Source organism: Coregonus clupeaformis, chromosome 14 (assembly GCF_020615455.1).
Source record: "Coregonus clupeaformis isolate EN_2021a chromosome 14, ASM2061545v1, whole genome shotgun sequence".
NCBI lineage: Eukaryota > Metazoa > Chordata > Actinopteri > Salmoniformes > Salmonidae > Coregonus > Coregonus clupeaformis.
Genome location: NC_059205.1, coordinates 11838336 through 11856130, shown reverse-complemented (window position 1 = coordinate 11856130; position 17795 = coordinate 11838336). Strand labels below are relative to the sequence as shown.

At 44.1% G+C, this 17795-nt stretch overlaps 1 protein-coding gene across 2 annotated transcripts in view; it reads left to right on the top strand.

Annotated features, from left to right (window-relative positions):
- The window catches only part of LOC121580758 (dipeptidyl peptidase 9), a 31397-nt gene that overhangs the window by 7340 nt on the left and 6262 nt on the right, over nucleotides 1-17795 (top strand). Inside the window, exons 3-18 of one of the 2 annotated variants that reach the window (XM_041895782.2) lie at nucleotides 2287-2525; nucleotides 2685-2797; nucleotides 4423-4596; nucleotides 4990-5158; nucleotides 5286-5396; nucleotides 5651-5779; nucleotides 6304-6365; nucleotides 6481-6581; nucleotides 6889-7066; nucleotides 8875-9034; nucleotides 10227-10306; nucleotides 10473-10625; nucleotides 11779-11914; nucleotides 13943-14088; nucleotides 16253-16399; nucleotides 17148-17300. In XM_041895782.2, the coding sequence (XP_041751716.1) occupies nucleotides 2287-2525; nucleotides 2685-2797; nucleotides 4423-4596; nucleotides 4990-5158; nucleotides 5286-5396; nucleotides 5651-5779; nucleotides 6304-6365; nucleotides 6481-6581; nucleotides 6889-7066; nucleotides 8875-9034; nucleotides 10227-10306; nucleotides 10473-10625; nucleotides 11779-11914; nucleotides 13943-14088; nucleotides 16253-16399; nucleotides 17148-17300 (2251 nt within the window). Of the gene's footprint in view, nucleotides 1-2286; nucleotides 2526-2684; nucleotides 2798-4422; nucleotides 4597-4986; nucleotides 5159-5285; nucleotides 5397-5650; nucleotides 5780-6303; nucleotides 6366-6480; nucleotides 6582-6888; nucleotides 7067-8874; nucleotides 9035-10226; nucleotides 10307-10472; nucleotides 10626-11778; nucleotides 11915-13942; nucleotides 14089-16252; nucleotides 16400-17147; nucleotides 17301-17795 lie in introns of both variants that reach the window. The other variant, XM_041895781.2, reaches the window with a different exon arrangement.

Sequence of the window (17795 nt, the reverse complement as noted above, 5' to 3'; positions counted from 1 at the left end):
GCCTTATTCTAATAATGATTACATTGTTTTTTTTCTTGTTCATCGATCTACACACAATACCCCATAATGACAAAGCAAAAACAGGTTTTTAGAAATTTGTGCAAATGTATTCAAAATAAAAACCGGAAATATCACATTTACGTAAGTATTCAGACCCTTTACTCAGTACTTTGTTGACGCACCGTTGGCAGCGATTAGAGCCTCAAGTCTTTTTGGGTATGACACTACAAGCTTGGCACACCTGTATTTGGGAAGTTTCACCCATTCTTCTCTGCAGATCCTCTCAAACTCTGTCAGGTTGGATGGGGAGCGTCGCTGCACAGCTATTTTCAGGTCTCTCCAGAGATGTTCGATCAGGTTAAAGTCCGGGCTCTGGCTGGGCCACTCAAGGACATTCAGAGACTTGTCCTGAAGCCACTCTTGCGTTGTCTTGGCTGTGTGCTTAGGGTCGTTGTCCTGTTGGAAGGTGAACCTTCGCCCCAGTCTGAGATCCTGGGTGCTCTGGAGCAGGTTTTTGTCAAGGATCTCTCTGTACTTTGCTCCGTTCAGCTTTCCCTCTCCTGACTAGCCTCCCTGTCCCTGCCGCTTAAAAACATCCCCACAGCATGATGCTGCCACCATGCTTCACCATAAGGATGGTGCCAGGTTTCCTCCAGACATGACGCTTGGCATTCAGGCCAAAGAGTTCAATCTTGGTTTCATCAGACCAGAGAATCTTTTGGCAAACTCCAAGCGGGCTGTGGAGTGGCTTCCATCTGGCAACTCTACCATAAAGGCCTGATTGGTGGAGTGCTGCAGAGATGGTTGTCCTTCTAGAAGGTTCTCCCATCTCCACAGAGGAACTCTGGACTTCTGTCAGAGTGACCATCGGGTTCTTGGTCACCTCTCTGACCAAGGCCCTTCTCCCCCGATTGTTCAGTTTGGCCGTGTGGCCAGCTCTAGGAAGAGTCTTGGTGGTTCCAAACTTCTTCCATTTAAGAATGATGGAGGCCACTGTGTTCTTGGGGACCTTCAATGCTGCAGAAATTTTTTGGTACCCTTCCCCAGATCTGTGCCTCGACACAATCCTGTCTCATGGCTTGGTTTTTGCTCTGACATGCACTGTCAACTGTGGGACCTTTTTATATAGACAGGTGTGTGCCTTTCCAAATCATGTCCAATCAATTGAATTTACCACAGGTGGACTCTAATCAAGTTGTAGAATCATCTCAAGGATGATCAATTGAAACAGGATGAACCTGAGCTCAATTTTGAGTCATCATAGCAAAGATCTGAATACTTATGTAAATAATATATTTCTGTATTTTATTTGTAATACATTTGCAAAACTTTCTAAAAACCTGTTTTCACTTTGTCATTCTGGGGTATTGTGTGTAGATTGATGAGGGGGAAAAAATAATTTAATCCATTTTAGAATAAGGCTGTAAAGTAACAATGTGGAATAAGTCAAGGGGTCTGAATACTTTCCGAATGCACTGTAAATTAGGTTGCTTACATTGTGTCTTCCAGCGCCCCTGGGATAATGTACATTTGCTGAAGCATTATGATAACTCAGCGACACAATGGTAGGGATTAAAATAGCTGGGCTTGGGTCATTGATAAGTAATTGTCTCAACGCAGCCTTATAATGCTGTGAAAGGATCCAGGAACCCAAATGATTTAGGTGGATCCCATCCTCCTTTATAATATGAGCTTTGTTTCCAGAAGGTATCAAAATTGTCAATAAATGTTACACCCACAGAGCTGCAATAGTCTCATAGCCAGTTATGGAGGGCTAAAAGTCTGCTGAACCGTTCAATGCCACGATTTAGGGAGGGCAGAGGGACAGATATTATGGAACGTTTGTTGGTGATCAGTAGTGACCAATCAGTTCTTTAAAATCCATCTTCAGCTGTTCTGAGCTGCCCTTTAATAATAATGTAATTGAATCCCACATGAACTATGATAGACTCAATGTCCTGATGCTGGTTTAAAATGTTTGGGAGCAGCTTATTGATGTCCTGTACTCGTGCTCCTGGATAGCACAACGTTTTTGCTCCAGGGACTGAGCCATTTCTCACCATTGAACTGCCCAATATAACTGCCGAAGGGAATTGAGAAATCCGCCCATTCCCACCCCTCACACAGGGTACCTTGTGAGTACCTTCTGTGCAGATAACCCATTGTATAGGCCAATACATGTGTATCTGTCTGTGTGCATTTCCATACTAGATGCAAGTGCCATTGTTCGTGAGCATGTAGATGACCAGTGGGTTGTCTCTCTGGGTTTTCTTTTTTCCCTCTCAGTTGTTTAGAAGGGAATATGACGGCGGTGGACGGGCTAACAGACAGCACAGAGGGGGTGGAGATGGAGGACGTCCCGTCTCAGTTCTACGTGGAGAAGCACTCGTGGGGCGGCCTGCGTGACATCATCCACAGCAGCAGGAAGTACTCAGGAATGATCGCCAACAAAGCGCCCCATGACTTCCAGTTTGTGCAGAAAAACGATGAGTCAGGCCCCTACTCCCATCGACTGTACTACCTCGGTGAGCCCAGGCCATTTGCCACTGATGATCGTCACACTTTTTAGTTCCCTCAGTGTTTCATTGAGTTACGCACGTTTCTCAAGTTGCGACATTGTTTTGGAAGTTGTACCTTGGCCACTTAACTCATTTTCACTTCCGCCGTCTCTCTCTATCGATCAGGAATGCCTTATGGAAGTAGAGAGAACTCACTGCTCTACTCGGAAATCCCCAAGAAGATCCGGAAAGGGGCCCTCTTGGTGTTGTCGTGGAAACAGATGCTGGATCACTTCCAGGTGAATATCCGTTATATCATCTGCGCTTCACTGAAACCTAATGACATCCAAACCTGGTACCAAGAGATTGTACTAAATATTATACCCAAGGGAATCCAAATAAAATATACTACAGTTATTATCCTCATAAGATAAAGATCTCAAGCTTTACAACTTGCAGCCTCGCCTTAACAGTAAAGGTGAGAATGTCCTCCCCAATGGCAGATTTCTGGTACATGAAATGTGGTCAGCACAGTCCAGAGCAGTGAGTTTCCCCTGCAGCCTCAGGCCAGTCCAGTGTTGCAATAGCTGCATCCGTCTGATACCAAGGAGTGTTGTCCTGGATGTAGGATGAGATGTTCCATCATGGGTGACAGAAGCCTCCACAACAACACCGCGATCTGCCACAACTGCATCAGAGTCAGTCACTGGCTCAGTTTGCATATCAGTCCGTGTCAAGCTGAGCTCCACTCCAGTCCGGTTGCACAGGTCATTGAGGTCCGGCCAGTCTGACCAGACTCCAAAGCCTGCAGCACGAGTGTCCAATTTTCCATTGGCCTTCCTCCTGAAGCCCAGGATGTTGTCCTGGCCAGTGGAACCTTCCTCCTCTGTAGCCACAGAAGGAGCGAAGCTCTGGCTAACTCCTTGTCACATTGTCACTGTTGAGCATGTTCAACAGGTGAGTCAGTCTGGTAGCAGTGTAAATGGACCCGTAAGTAATCATTTCACTTTTAGTCTACACCTGTTGTCTACGAAGCATGTGACAAATACAATTTTATGAGAAAAAAATATTCAATTTAATTTGGAATGGCAAGCCAGACAAAATTAAAAGGGCATATTTATATAATGAATATGAATTCGGAGGACAGAAATTATTAAATATTAAAGCATTAGACCTATCACTAAAAGCTTCAGTCATACAAAAGTTATACTTAAATCCGAACTGGTTCTCAAGCAAATTAGTAAGATTGTCTCACCCAATGTTCAAGAAAGGCCTTTTTCCCTTTATTCAGATTACAACCTCTCACTTTCAGTTATTTGAAAAGGAAATAATCTCCCAAATATCACTATTTCTAAAACAAGCCATAGAAAGTTGGTTGCAATTTCAATTTAATCCTCCAGAAACGACAGAACAAATAATGCAACAAATATTGTGGTTAAATTCAAATATACTAATTGACAAAAAACCTTTATTTTTTGACAGAATGTTTAAAAAAGGTATAATCTTCGTAAATGATATCATCGGTAGGACTGGTGGAGTTATGTCGCACATGCAGCTAACAAAAACATATGGAAATGTCTGCTCTACCCAAAATTACAACCAAATAATTGCAGCCTTACCGCAAAAGTGGAAGAGGAAAGTGGAAGGGGGAGAAAGTAAAGAACTTGTCTGTCGGCCTTGCATTAAAGAACATAATTGGTTAAGGAAAACCAACCCCCCCCCCCAAAAAAAAAGAATAAAATAAAAATACTATTTGAGGTATGGGACCAAAACAGCTGTGAAGTTTAACCTCGCGCTTTAACGCTCTTAGTTTTTGCGGAAATTGACCCACAATGCTGTTTACTTTGTGCACCTACGTTATATCGCTGAGTCTACCTTTTAGATAATTATGATGACAGCAAAATTACTTTTCCCTCACTACCAGGCCACGCCGCACCAGGGGGCCTATTCCCGGGAAGAGGAGCTCCTTAGGGAGCGGAAGCGCCTGGGAGCGTTTGGGATCACTTCCTATGACTACAACACCCAGACCGGCCTGTTCCTCTTCCAGGCCAGCAATAGCCTCTTCTATTGCCAGGACGGGGGCAACAATGGCTTCATCGTGAGTCTTACCCCGTTATCGTCAATTGCATGAACTTATAAAGCCTTTCCTACATCTACAATTGCCACTAAGTGCGTTACACTAACTTTGATTATTAGCTGCGTCATTGAATGTAATTTTAACATCATATAGTTGGGACGAGCATTAGTGCATGAACTGCACAGCACCCAACGCCACAGCAATGAATGGCTGTTGCTGTGTGTATGGTTGTGTGTTCAGGGTTGTATTCATTAAGGCACACTGTAGAAAAAAACATTTTTCAATGGAAAAACGAAAACAAGCAGTTCTATTGGACAAGTTGAGGTCATCCCTGTTTCAGTCTGTTTTGTTCAGTTTGGTGCCTAATGAATACGACCCTGTACACTAAGAGTGTGTTTCCTGGTTTAAAAGCAGTCTGCGCCCATGAAGCCAGTGGAGATTAAGACACAGTGCTCAGGGACCCGCATGGACCCCAAGATCTCCCCAGGAGAGCCCAACATCATTGCTTTCATCAACAACAACGACCTGTGGCTGGCTAACATTAAGTCTGGGGAGGAGAGGAGACTCACCTTCTGTCACAAAGGTCAGAGGGGTCAGGGACTTTTGGAAGTTTGTGTACTGTAGTTGTATGGAATTGTATACACTCTCAATGCCATGTTGCTGACACTGCATGGATTTCATGAAATGAATGAATCCCCTCCCTGGGTCAGGTCTGGATAATGTGAAGGAGGACCCCAAGTCTGCGGGCGTGGCCACGTTTGTGATCCAGGAGGAGTTTGACCGCTTCACTGGCTACTGGTGGAGTCCCTTAGCCGTAGAGGGTGAGTAGGCAGGGTCACCATCTATCACTCCCTCCTTATGACTAGAGAAGGACCCATGTTCATGTGAGAAATTGGACTCTTCTTCTTTAATCAAACAGTCAGTCATGCTTTGATGAACGTCGTACAGGCTTTAACTTGCCCCAGACACTGTCATCATGAAGCTAGGTCTGTCATTAATGCTAGCTGTATCTGTATGCATTTCCAAGAGCATGTAATCAGTTCCGTCTGTCTAACCTACTCTTCTCCTCTGTTAGACTCGGATGGGGGGAAAACCCTGCACCTGCTGTATGAAGAGGTGGATGAGACTGAGGTAGAGATTATTCATGTTCCCTCTCCAGCCCTGGAGGAGCGGAAGGCCGACGCCTACAGATACCCCCGCACAGGTGAGTCCCTCTGGTGCTGGTTTAGTCTCCATGGCGCTGGTTTAGTCCCCATGGTGCTGGTTGAGGCCCCCTGGCGCTGCATTGTATGTAAATGTAGTGACATATTTTGCCTGATGACTCAAACTGAATTATTCTGCTGCTCTATGGTTTGTGGAGGCGTCAAAATGAGGGGTGTTGTACAAAACAAAGTCATCAGTGATTGGATAATCTCTAACCAATCAGAGTATCAAAGCCAATTACGTATTTTCAAAACGTCGCTTTACCCACGTGTGTTCTGGCTCTGGCCCAACCCATCGGTTTCTGGGACCAATCAGAACGTCAGGAATGGGTTTGCGTTCTAGAAATCGCCGGGGAGGTACTCCGACACAGACTCATTGTGGAGAAGAAACTAACATCCGTGGTCGGGGCGTAGCATTTGGCCAGAGCAAGGAGTTTGGGTAGCCAGGCAATCATACAGTATTAGCAATTACCTAATAAATTCATTTCAAGAGTAGACCACTATAATTATTTTTTTCTTTTTCTAGGCAGTAAAAATCCTCAAACCACCCTGAAACTGGCTCAGATAAAGACTGACAAACAAGGCCAAGTAAGTGGCAGCTGCTTTTGAGTTCTCTCTTTTAATTATCTTATTTTGCTCTCACTGTAGTGTGTTCACGAGGAGACTGATGTGTGTGTGTGTGTGTGTGTGTGCGTGTCTCCAGATCGTGAGCACACAAGACAAGGAGCTGGTTCTCCCCTTCACCTCCCTGTTCCCTGGGACGGAGTACATCTCCCGCGCAGGATGGACGACTGATGGCAAATAGTGAGTGTTACGACATAATGTTTCCCCAGGAAACACTGCTTTTGACATCTCTCTGATGCTGTTTGGCTTACATTGGTGATGGTTAGGGCTGGGGGACGGGAAAAGATGTCCCCCAATTCCGCAGAAAGCTTAGTTGATTAATTAAATCAGTTGTGTTAGTGTTGAGCTCAAACACAAGCCTGCCTACTCGGTAGCGCTCTAGGACCAGGTTTGGTGTCCTCTGAGCTAACAGAAAGGACAAGGCATTAGTGTACTGTGTATAAATGATCCAGTCAGTAAGGGAATGTGTGTTTCTGTCTCCCCCCAGTGGTTGGGCCGTGCTGCTGGACCGCAGTCAGAGGAGGCTCCAGCTGGTGCTGCTGCCCCCGGCCCTCTTCATCCCCGTCACAGACGACCCGGCCCAGAGGCAGAAGAACCTGGAGGCTGTGCCCGTGGACGTCCACCCCTACATCGTCTATGAGGAGACCACCGACATCTGGATCAATGTGAGATAGCCATGGGCCAGGGAAGGGGGCCAATGGTGGGGATAATATTCAGGGGGTGGAACTTCTCTTAGGGGGGGATGGGGGGGTGCTACACTGGGCACATCTGGGTCATGATTACTAGGCATGAACAGTAAAACTAGTCTGATAGTTATTTGAAGGGCTATATATTGACAGTGTGAGGGTGTATGTATGTTGACATACAGTGCCTTCGGAAAGTATTCAGACCCCTTGACTTTTTCCACATTTTGTTACATTACAGCCTAATTCTAAAATTGATTACATTGTTTCCCCCCCCCTCATCAATCTACACACAATACCCCATAATGACAAAGCAAAAACAGGTTGTTAGAAATCTTTGCTAATTTATAAAATAAAAAGGGAAATATCACATTTACATAAGTATTCAGACCCTTTACTCAGTCCTTTGTTGAAGCACCTTTGGCAGCGATTTACAGCATCGGTCTTCTTGGGTATGACGCTACAAGCTTGGCACACCTGTATTTGGGGAGTTTCTCCCATTCTTCTCTGCAGATCCTCTCAAGCTCTGTCAGGTTGGATGGGGAGGGTTGTTGCACAGCTATTTTCAGGTCTCTCCAGAGATGTTAGATCGGGTTCAAGTCCGGGCTCTGGCCGGGCCACTCAAGGACATTGAGACTTGTCCCGAAGTCACTCCTGCGCTGTCTTGGCTGTGTGCTTCGGGTCCTGTTGGAAGGTGAACCTTCGCCCCCAGTCTGAGGTCCTGAGCGCTCTGGAGCAGGTTTTCATCAAGGATCTCTCTGTACTTTGCTCCGTTCATCTTTGCCTCGATCCTGACTAGTCTCCCAGTCCCTGCCGCTGAAGAACATCCCCACAGCATGATGCTACCACCACCATGTGTCACCGTAGGGATGGTGCCTGGTTTCCTCCAGATGTGATGTTTGGCGTTCAGGCCAAAGAATCTTGTTTCTCATGGTCTTAGAGTCTGTCATGTGCCTTTTACTGAGGAGTGGCTTCCATCTGGCCACTCTACCATAAAGGCCTGATTGATGGAGTGCTGCAGAGATGGTTGTCCTTCTGGAAGTTTCTCCCATCTCCACAGAGGAACTCTAGAGCTCTGTCAGTGACCATCGGTGGTCTTAGTCACCTCCCTGACCAAGGCCCTTCTCCCCCGATTGCTCAGTTTGGCCGGGCGGCCAGCTCTAGGAAGAGCCTTGGTGGTTCCAAACTTCTTCCATTTTAAGAATGATGGAGGCCACTGTGTTCTTTGGAACCTCCAATGCTGCAGAAATGTTTTGGTATCCTTCCCGAGATCTGTGCCTTGACACAATCCTGTCTCGGAGCTCTACGGACAATTCCTTCGACCTTATGGCTTGGTTTTTGTTCTGACATGCACTGTCAACTAGGGACCTTTATATAGACAGGTGTGTGCCTTTCCAAATCATGCTCAATCAATTGAATTAACCACAGGTGGACTCCTATCAAGTTGTAGAAACATCTCAAGAATGATCAATGGACACAGGATGCACCTGAGCTCAATTTTGAGTCTCATAGCAAAGGGTTTGAATACTTATGTAAATAAGGTATTTCTTTGTATTATTTTTAATACATTTGCTAAAATTTCTACAAAACTTTCACTTTGTCATAATGGGGTATTGTGTGTAGATTGCTGATGATTTTTATTTATTTAATCCATTTTAGAATAAGGCTGTAACGTAACAAAATGTGGAAAAAGTCAAGGGGTCTGAATACTTTCCGAAGGCACTGTATGTATTTGCATGGAAGAATCGGGCCACAACAAACTAACAACTATGTTTTTCTGTTGTCCACAGGTTCATGATATTTTCTATCCATTCGTTCAAACGTCAGAGGATGAGTTCTCTTTCATATGGGTGAATGAATCCAAAACGGGCTTCAGCCATCTGTATAAAAACACATCAATATTGCAACCAGGCTGCTACCAATGGTCAGGAAACTACGAACACACAGAGGGTAAGACATTAGAATAGAGAGTTAAAAACAATATACAACCTAGCCCAGATCTGTGTGTGCTGTCTGGCCAATTCCATTGCTGTCATTAACCAGGTTTTCCATAATAAAACTCATGTCAGGCCTGATGGAAACAGCAAATGTGCAAAATCCCGACCCAAAAAAATAAGCTTGAGAAGGCGGAATAAGTTTGGTTAAATAGATTATGTGACAATTGCGGATGAAACACAGTTATGCACAACTTTTGATATAATAACCAGTAAGAGTCACTCGATGATATGTTACATTGTAGCCTACTACCACCAGCATAGGTAAATGAAATCAGTTATGATGTACTTCACACGGTGATGAGCTTTATGCAAATGTCCAATAAATATAGAGCAGTGGTACTCAACACTTAAGCTACGAGGTCCGGAGCCTGCTGGTTTTCTGTTCTACCTGATAATTAATTGCACACATGTGGTGTCCCAGGTCTAAATCAGTCCCTGATTTAGAGGGGAACAATGAAAAAATGCAGTGGAACTGGCTTTGAGGTCCAGAGTTGAGTTTGAGGGATATAGAGGGTATTATTTGAATTCTGGTGACATGCCATTATCAAATTAAATGTTTTCTCACTTATCTATGATCTCATCGTATAACCTACCCTGTGCACTTTCAGTGAACTGTTGTCTAGAGTGCATGTGCCAAAACCAGATGGAGCAAGTTTGTTATTTATCACAACAGGTTTTGTGACAAAACCATTGTTAAACTTGAAAATGCGATGGAAACACATTGCCATTTAGTTTTTTATTTATTTGGTGCATGGAAATGGAAGCTCAAAAGGGCTTTTTTATGAGCACTGCATCATCACGCACACGCCTTTTTATCCGTCAGCTTGATGGAAACACCTCTGAGGACGTTTGAATATTCACATGAAAATCTGTTGCAAGTTGGATGGAAACCTATCTATTGTCATGTTTTGTGTGATGGCACAAACAGATCTGGGACTCAGGCGTTTTCCTTCCTTCCTTGACCTAATCACTGATCTGTATGTGTCGCGATTTAATGAAGGCGAGATCTTGATGAAATTATTGATTTAACCTCAAGCAATCTGTGGTCGCCATCCGGGCGTCAGATTACTGCAATGTAAATCTGGCCAATGTAATAAAAGACGTCAAAATAGCTTCTCTAATCTCTATGGTATTTTCCTCTGTAGGAGACTTTAAATGTGCAATCAAGGAGGAGGTGACTCTGACCAGTGGGGAGTGGGAGGTTTTGGCCAAGCATGGCTCCAAGGTAGGACCTTCCGTCAATCAGATTAAAACCCTTATTGTCACAGTGCATTATAAAATATCTTTATAATGGACTTTTGTTTGTGCCCACGTTATTGTAAGTTTATAATGCACGTTCTGCCATCAATATAAATCTCTTCTGTGATCTCTCTCTCTCTCTCTCTCTCTAGATCTGGGTGAATGAGGCCTCTAAGCTGGTGTACTTCCAGGGCACTAGAGACACTCCTCTGGAGCACCACCTCTATGTGGTCAGCTATGAGTCCCCAGGAGATGTGGTCAGACTCACCAAGCCTGGCTTCTCCCACAGCTGCTCCGTCAGCAAGGTCGGGACTCATTCAACAAATATGATTTATCTAACCTTAAACAGGGTAGGAAGTATACGTTGACTCTTTGGGATGTCCTAACAGTATTAGGCTAGATCAGCGTTTTATTTTGTAACACTTATGGGGGTGCCTGGCATGCAGGGACATTTGGAATACTTGGGGTGCCAAGCCCCCCCTCTGGCACCCCTGTAATTCCAACTCTTACCCCAAAATGTATTCTTGAAATCGGGCTACAGGGATTGATTGAATAGAGCCCTCTGTCACCTGTCATTGCATTCACAAGCTCTTATAAATATAAAACACATTGGTCATTTAGCAGACGCTCTTATCCAGAGCAACTTACAGGAGCAATTAGGGTTAAGTGCCTTGTTCAAGGCCACATCGACAGATTTTTCACCTAGTCGGCTCGGGGATTAGAACCAGCGACCTTTCGGTTACTGGCACAACGCTCTTAACCACTAAGCTACCTGCCGCCTCTTCTGTGGCCATCTTGCCAAACAACACGGCTGCAGTAGGTAGTACCAACAAACACTGTAACATCCTGCCACTGACCTCAGTTAGACACACTGCACTCAATCATCCTCTCCCCACGCTACATGAGACCACACCACATATGTACCTTAGGGAGGTACAGCTGATCTCTTACCTATGAGAAGCCTGGTTACATCAGGGAGTGTTGTGGAACTCTGCCCGTGTCATGCTGTGTAACCATCTGGTTAGTCAGCGTCACTGTGTGTCTGTGTGAGAGGATATTGATGGATGCTACTACAATGTAAGGGATTTGCCCTGGCCGTCGAACAGATTGGGCAGAGTAGACATTGCTGTATAGTTGGTTGTATGGCCTGTTGTGTGGGCATCTGGACCCTCTGTGATGTGGAGTTATCCAGGGAGGTGGTTCTAAACCTGATGGTCTCAGATCTGTTGTGATTTTTCAGATGTACCTCTGACATTGTAAAGTGAGAGACAAAGCTGGCTTGAAATCAGGGCCCAGTGACATTCTGTCTCCGACGTGAAGATTAATTCACAGCTTTTCATCTCTCTTTGTTTCCTTCTCTCACTCCTTCTTATCACTGTATCTCCCCTCTTTCACTGTATCCCCCCTTTCTATTGCTCTCTCTTTTACTCTACTCCCTGTCTTTTTCTCTCTCCCCAGGACTTTGACATGTTTGTCAGCCACTACAGTAGCGTGAGCACTCCCCCCTGCCTCCACATCTACAAGCTGACTGGCCCAGAGGGAGACCCTCTCCACATGGTGCCGGAGTTCTGGGCCAGCATGATGGAAGCCCCAGGTAAGGAAGAGCGGAGGGTTTATGCCCCATTCCAATAGCTCATAAGGCATTTATACATTATATTCTTCAAGAATAAATGGGTATATATCATTACTTTAAAAGTCCAAAAATTGATGTAGCAATCGCAGATTACCCCTTTAAAGACGTATCCTTCCTTCCTTGAGGCAATCACCATATAGGTGTAAACTGTACCATGGGACTCTGAGTTACTCATGACCAGGGCCCGGTTTCCCGATAGCGATGGAATTTAGGCTTACGAGTGTTTTTAATTATGCATCTTTCCTACAACAGCCGAGATGTAGCATGCGTTTCCCAAAACACCACGCAGAGAGAACATTCGCTAAGTGCGTCGTTGAGGCATTTGTCGAAACTGATAGGATCGAGAAAGGCAGCGCTGCTCTCTGATCAGCGTCCTCCCTTTCCAATCTTACCTTAACATTAGAAATATTCCACAATACTGAAGAGGGATCAGCTCCTAGAGAGATATTATCACCTATGGCTACAAATATTGAATGCTTACACTATAATAATGCACTAAATCAAGATGTGGCACATCATTGCTGACATCACACATCAGGAAATATATTGAGGCAAAAATGACAGACAGTAGCGTACAAATAGCTAAATAAAACTCAATTGAATTAAGTAACATTCAAATATACAGTGCATTCGGAAAGTATTCAGACCCCTTGACTTTTCACAAATGTTACGTTACAGCCTTATTCTAAAATGGATTTTAAAATTGTTTTCCTTGTCAATCTACACACAATACCCCATAATGACAAAGCAAAAAATGTTTTATAGAAATGTTTGCGTACTTAGCTGTTCTACGAGTGGTCTGAGGGAGTCGTTAAATAACAAGTGTTTTCAAGAGCAACTTTAGTAACGATGGTTTTGGGAAACAGCTCAGATTTAACGATGTTCCTACGAAGGTTCTAACGATGAACGTAGCCTTAAGATGATTTTTGGGAAACCGGGCCCTGTTGTGTAAGATCCGTGATTACTTCGAGGAGGAATGGAGTAAATCAATGCTGCCGAAAAAACACACAGTAAGACAATATAATACTTTGATTTTAGACTGCCCTTTACTTAGTCACTTCTCTGAGTTACCCATCCCATATGACTCACTATTTCTCAGTATTGCACTGCTTTATAAGCCAAGTATATTACAACATCATTAAAAGTGAGGTCATTGGCCAGGGTGTTTCATAGTGACTTTTGCACCATAGGGAAACCAAGCTAAATCCAGAGCTTATTAAATAATCACATTGATCTATTTTGGAGTAAGATTTTGTACATAATTAAGAGATTCGTATCGGCTAAGTGAAAAGTCAGAGCAAGTGTGAAGGCCGGCTATCTTAGTATTTTAGGAACAAAACAATCAATCGAGAACTACCCCCCCTCCAACCCTGTTCCTGGAGAGCTACTGTCCTGTAGGTTTTCACTCCAACCCTGTTCCTGGAGAGCTACTGTCCTGTAGGTTTTCACTCCAACCCTGTTCCTGGAGAGCTACTGTCCTGTAGGTTTTCACTCCAACCCTGTTCCTGGAGAGCTACCGTCCTGTAGGTTTTCACTCCAACCCTGTTCCTGGAGAGCTACTGTCCTGTAGGTTTTCACTCCAACCCTGTTCCTGGAGAGCTACTGTCCTGTAGGTTTTCACTCCAACCCTCATGTAGTGATGAATAATTAGCTGGTTGATAAGCTGAATCAGGTCAGTTACAACATGGTTGGAGGGAAAACCGACAGGGTAGCTCTACAGAACCAGGGTTGGAGAACCCTGATCTAGAAATATAAAGTTGAGGCTGAGCATTTATTATTTCAAGGCAGTGGCGTCATCAGGATTGTTTCATTGCGTTAACTAATCATTCGTTTGGTCGTAGCTTAGGGGTAGCTTGATCATTGTGTGGGGATGGTGACGAGGTAGTCATGTTTTAACATTTGGAATTATTAGTCATGTGAGCAATTTAATGTAAATGAATGTTCTATGAAGCATTTGTTTTTCTATATGTATCTTTGTGTGTATTCAAGGTTGCCCAGCAGACTATAAATCTCCAGAAATCTTTGACTTCCCGGGAAAGTCAGGCTTCCAGCTCTATGGAATGGTGTACAAGCCTCACAACCTCCAGCCTGGCAAGAAGCATCCCACAGTCCTCTTTGTCTACGGTGGCCCGCAGGTTTGTGGCTTCTCTCAGACGTTACAATTTTCTTATTAGATCAGGAATTCCTTATAGAAATCCAGTCAGATCTGTGAGCACCAAAGGGGGAAGGAGTCACGGACGACTAGTAAAGCTGCATAAGACAAAGACATGTTTACCCAAGCACATATGCACTACCAGTCAAAAGTTTGGACACACCTACTCATTCAAGGGTTTTTCTTTATTTTTACTATTTTTTACTCTGTAGAATAATAGTGAAGACATCAAAACTATGAAATAACACATATGGAATCATGAAGGAACCAAAAAAGTGTTAAACAAATACAAATATATGTTATATTTGAGATTCTTCAAATAGCCACCCTTTGCCTTGATGACAGCTTTGCACACTCTTGGCATTCTCTCAACCAGCTTCATGAGGTAGTCACCTGGAATGCATTTCAATTAACAGGTGTGCCTTCTTAAAAGTTAATTTGTGGAATGTCTTAATGCGTTTGAGCCAATCAGTTGTGTTGTGACAAGGTAGGGGGGGGTATACAGAAGATAGCCCTATTTGGTAAAAGACCAAGTCCATATTACGGCAAGAACAGCTCAACTAAGCAAAGAGAAACTACAGTCCATCATTACTTTAAGACATGAAGGTCAGTCAATACGGAACATTTCAAGAACTTTGAACGTTTCTTCAAGTGCAGTCGCAAAAACCATCTAGCGCTATGATGAAACTGGCTCTCATGAGGACCACCACAGGAATGGAAGACCCATAGTTACCTCTGTTCATTAGCGTTACCAGCCTCAGAAATTGCAGCCCAAATAAATGCTTCACAGAATTCAAGTCACAGACACATCTCAACATCAATTATTCAGAGGGGACTGTGTGAATCATGCCTTCATGATCGAATTGCTGCAAATAAACCACTACTAAAGGACACCAATAAGAAGAGACCTGCTTGGACCAAGGAACACGAGCAATGGACATTAGACCGGTGGAAATGTGTCCTTTGGTCTGGAGTCCAAATTTGAGATATTTGGTTCTAACCGCCGTGTCTTTGTGAGACGCGGTGTGGGTGAACGGATGATCTCCGCATGTTTAGTTCCCACCGTAAGGCATGGAGGAGGAGGTGTTATGGTGTGGGGGTGCTTTGCTGGTGACACTGTCTGTGATTTATTTGTGGAATTTCTTAATGCGTTTGAGCCAACAAGTGCTAAGCATATGTGGGAACTCCTTCAAGACTGTTGTAAAAGCATTCCAGGTGAAGCTGGTTGAGAGAATGCCAAGCATATGCAAAAAACCCTTGACTGAGTAGGTGTGTCCAAACATTTGACTGATACTGTTTTTATACTTTCCTCCTATGCTGAGTCTCCTCCTTGCACATCTGGACAGTCAATACATCTCTGTTGCTAGACAGGACTGATGCCTGTTCTTTCTCACTTCATCTGACCTAACCTCGGTCCAAATTCCTCACTCCTCCCCAACTCACGTCTGTCCTACCTTATCTGTTGACTGGAACCAGACTGTGACCCTTCTCCTCTCCATAGGATACCTCAGATTTAACAAGAACATGTTCTTCCTGCACTCCCCTTTTATCATTCAGTAGATTTCCATACCCTCAGTTCTAATATGGTAACATGAATAAGGATATTTCATATTTAAAGTTTTAAAGTTAGTACCCAACACAGGTTAGGAGAACTTATGCAGCAGGTTAGGATAATTTTAAAGTAGCATGTTAGGAGTATTAGGTTAGGGTTAGCTCACAATTTTGATGTACATTTGACAAAAGATGGATCCCATCTAGACATGACCAGGAGCCAGGGGCTGAAATGGACTTGTCCTTAATGTCCTTTATGACCTGTTTTGTAACTAGTAATCATAGCCAATATTTTCCAGTCATAGCCAATACTTTCCTTGGAAATAGCCATACCAAGCTCTGTCATCGTGTTGTTTTTCACGTACAGTAGCAAGACAATGCTGAAGTCCTGTGGTCTCTATAGAGCTGACTCTATAGGGCTGACCCAAACCTTACTGTGATGTCTAAAATATATATATATTTTTACATTCTCCTTTCCGGCATGGTTCGAACAACTGTGGTGTATGCGTAATCAGGCCAGCCCAGTACAGCTCTGCTCGGCTCAGCTCTGCTAGGCTTGGCTCAGTGGTGTGAAAAGGGTATGTGTGTGTCCACAGGTCCAGTTGGTGAATAACTCCTTCAAGGGGATGAAGTACCTGCGTCTCAACACCCTCGCCTCTCTGGGATACGTTGTGGTGGTCATCGATGGGAGGGGCTCCTGTCAGAGAGGCCTGAAGTTTGAAGGGGCTCTGAAAAACAAAATGGTAGAAAGCCACTATTTCCCTTCCAACCCATATCTTGTTTTTTGTTTATAAATGGTTTCAATACAAATTGTTCCATCTTTTTGTGATTAAGCATTAAAGCTGGAATCTTTAATGATGAAACTGCCACGTACGTTTACGATATTACAACAACAAGGAAGTTAGTGCAAACAACTAACACAGTTTTTCCCCCTCGGACGTCATCGCACGCATGATAGAAGAGCACAATATGTACTGCCATTTGTTTTACCCTGCTGCACGACGCTCCTCAGCTCGGCAACAAAACAATAACGGTGGTAGGGTGTCCAGTGGCTCTGTTTCCCCATGCTGTGGATTCAATCTTTAAGCTACCTGTGTTCTGCTGTAGATACAGCAATGGCAAATTGTACTGTGCCAACAAAGGCTGTTCTTGCTGTGCAGGTTCATTAAAACGCATTGGATCACCATATAGCGTGTGCAGGGACCCTTTTTTTCGTTAATAATACTTCATTAATTAATGGAACAGCACCTGTGTGACTATCTCTCACACATCTTTGATCTTTGATCTAGACCAGGTGCTCTTTAACTTTTTCTGCTTGAGACCCAAATGAGAAATTGACCATCCTCCCGTGACCCAAATTAAGAAGAAAATGTGTTAAATTTACCCATCTGGGCATGTGGGTGTGTCACTGTGACCAATGCCCTCCTCTCTCTCTGTGTTTTACCAGTGCCAGGTGGAGACTAATGCCCTCCTCTCTCTCTGTGTTACTAGGGCCAGGTGGAGATTGAGGACCAGGTGGAGGGGCTTCAGTACGTGTCAGAGAGGTTCAACTTTGTGGACCTGAGTCGCGTGGCCATCCACGGCTGGTCCTACGGAGGCTTTCTCTCCCTCATGGGCCTCATCCAGAGACCCAACGTCTTCAAGGTGAGACGCACTACAGTAAAACACACAATTCCATTCCCCTATCCCAATTCACTTGATGATCTGAGTAGATTAGATGGGTATAAGTAATATGATAATAGCTCCACATTACCCTCCGATTGGCTAGGGGGAATTGTCCCATATTGCTTACACCTATTTAAACATTTTAGATTTACAGGAGTGGCTAGGGTAGGGATAGCTGCCAGGCGATTTGGGATTCCAAAGAGACTTCATTGGACTAGAACTATCTTGGGTTGTGTTTTATTCCAGAAAGTTTAATCCCATCCCATCTCATTTACAATGCAGATTAGACTGCATTTAGTTAATTATAGATTGGCCTATTGGTGAGGATAGGTTTGATTATTTGAAGCTCATCAAATACGACATTCTGTATGGATGTAGTTTTCCCATTAGGCGTCATGGTGTCGCTGTTGGGTCACATGTCATTCCACACTGCAGTTCTCAAAGTGCCTGTCCTTAGTTGTACACAGCACACTG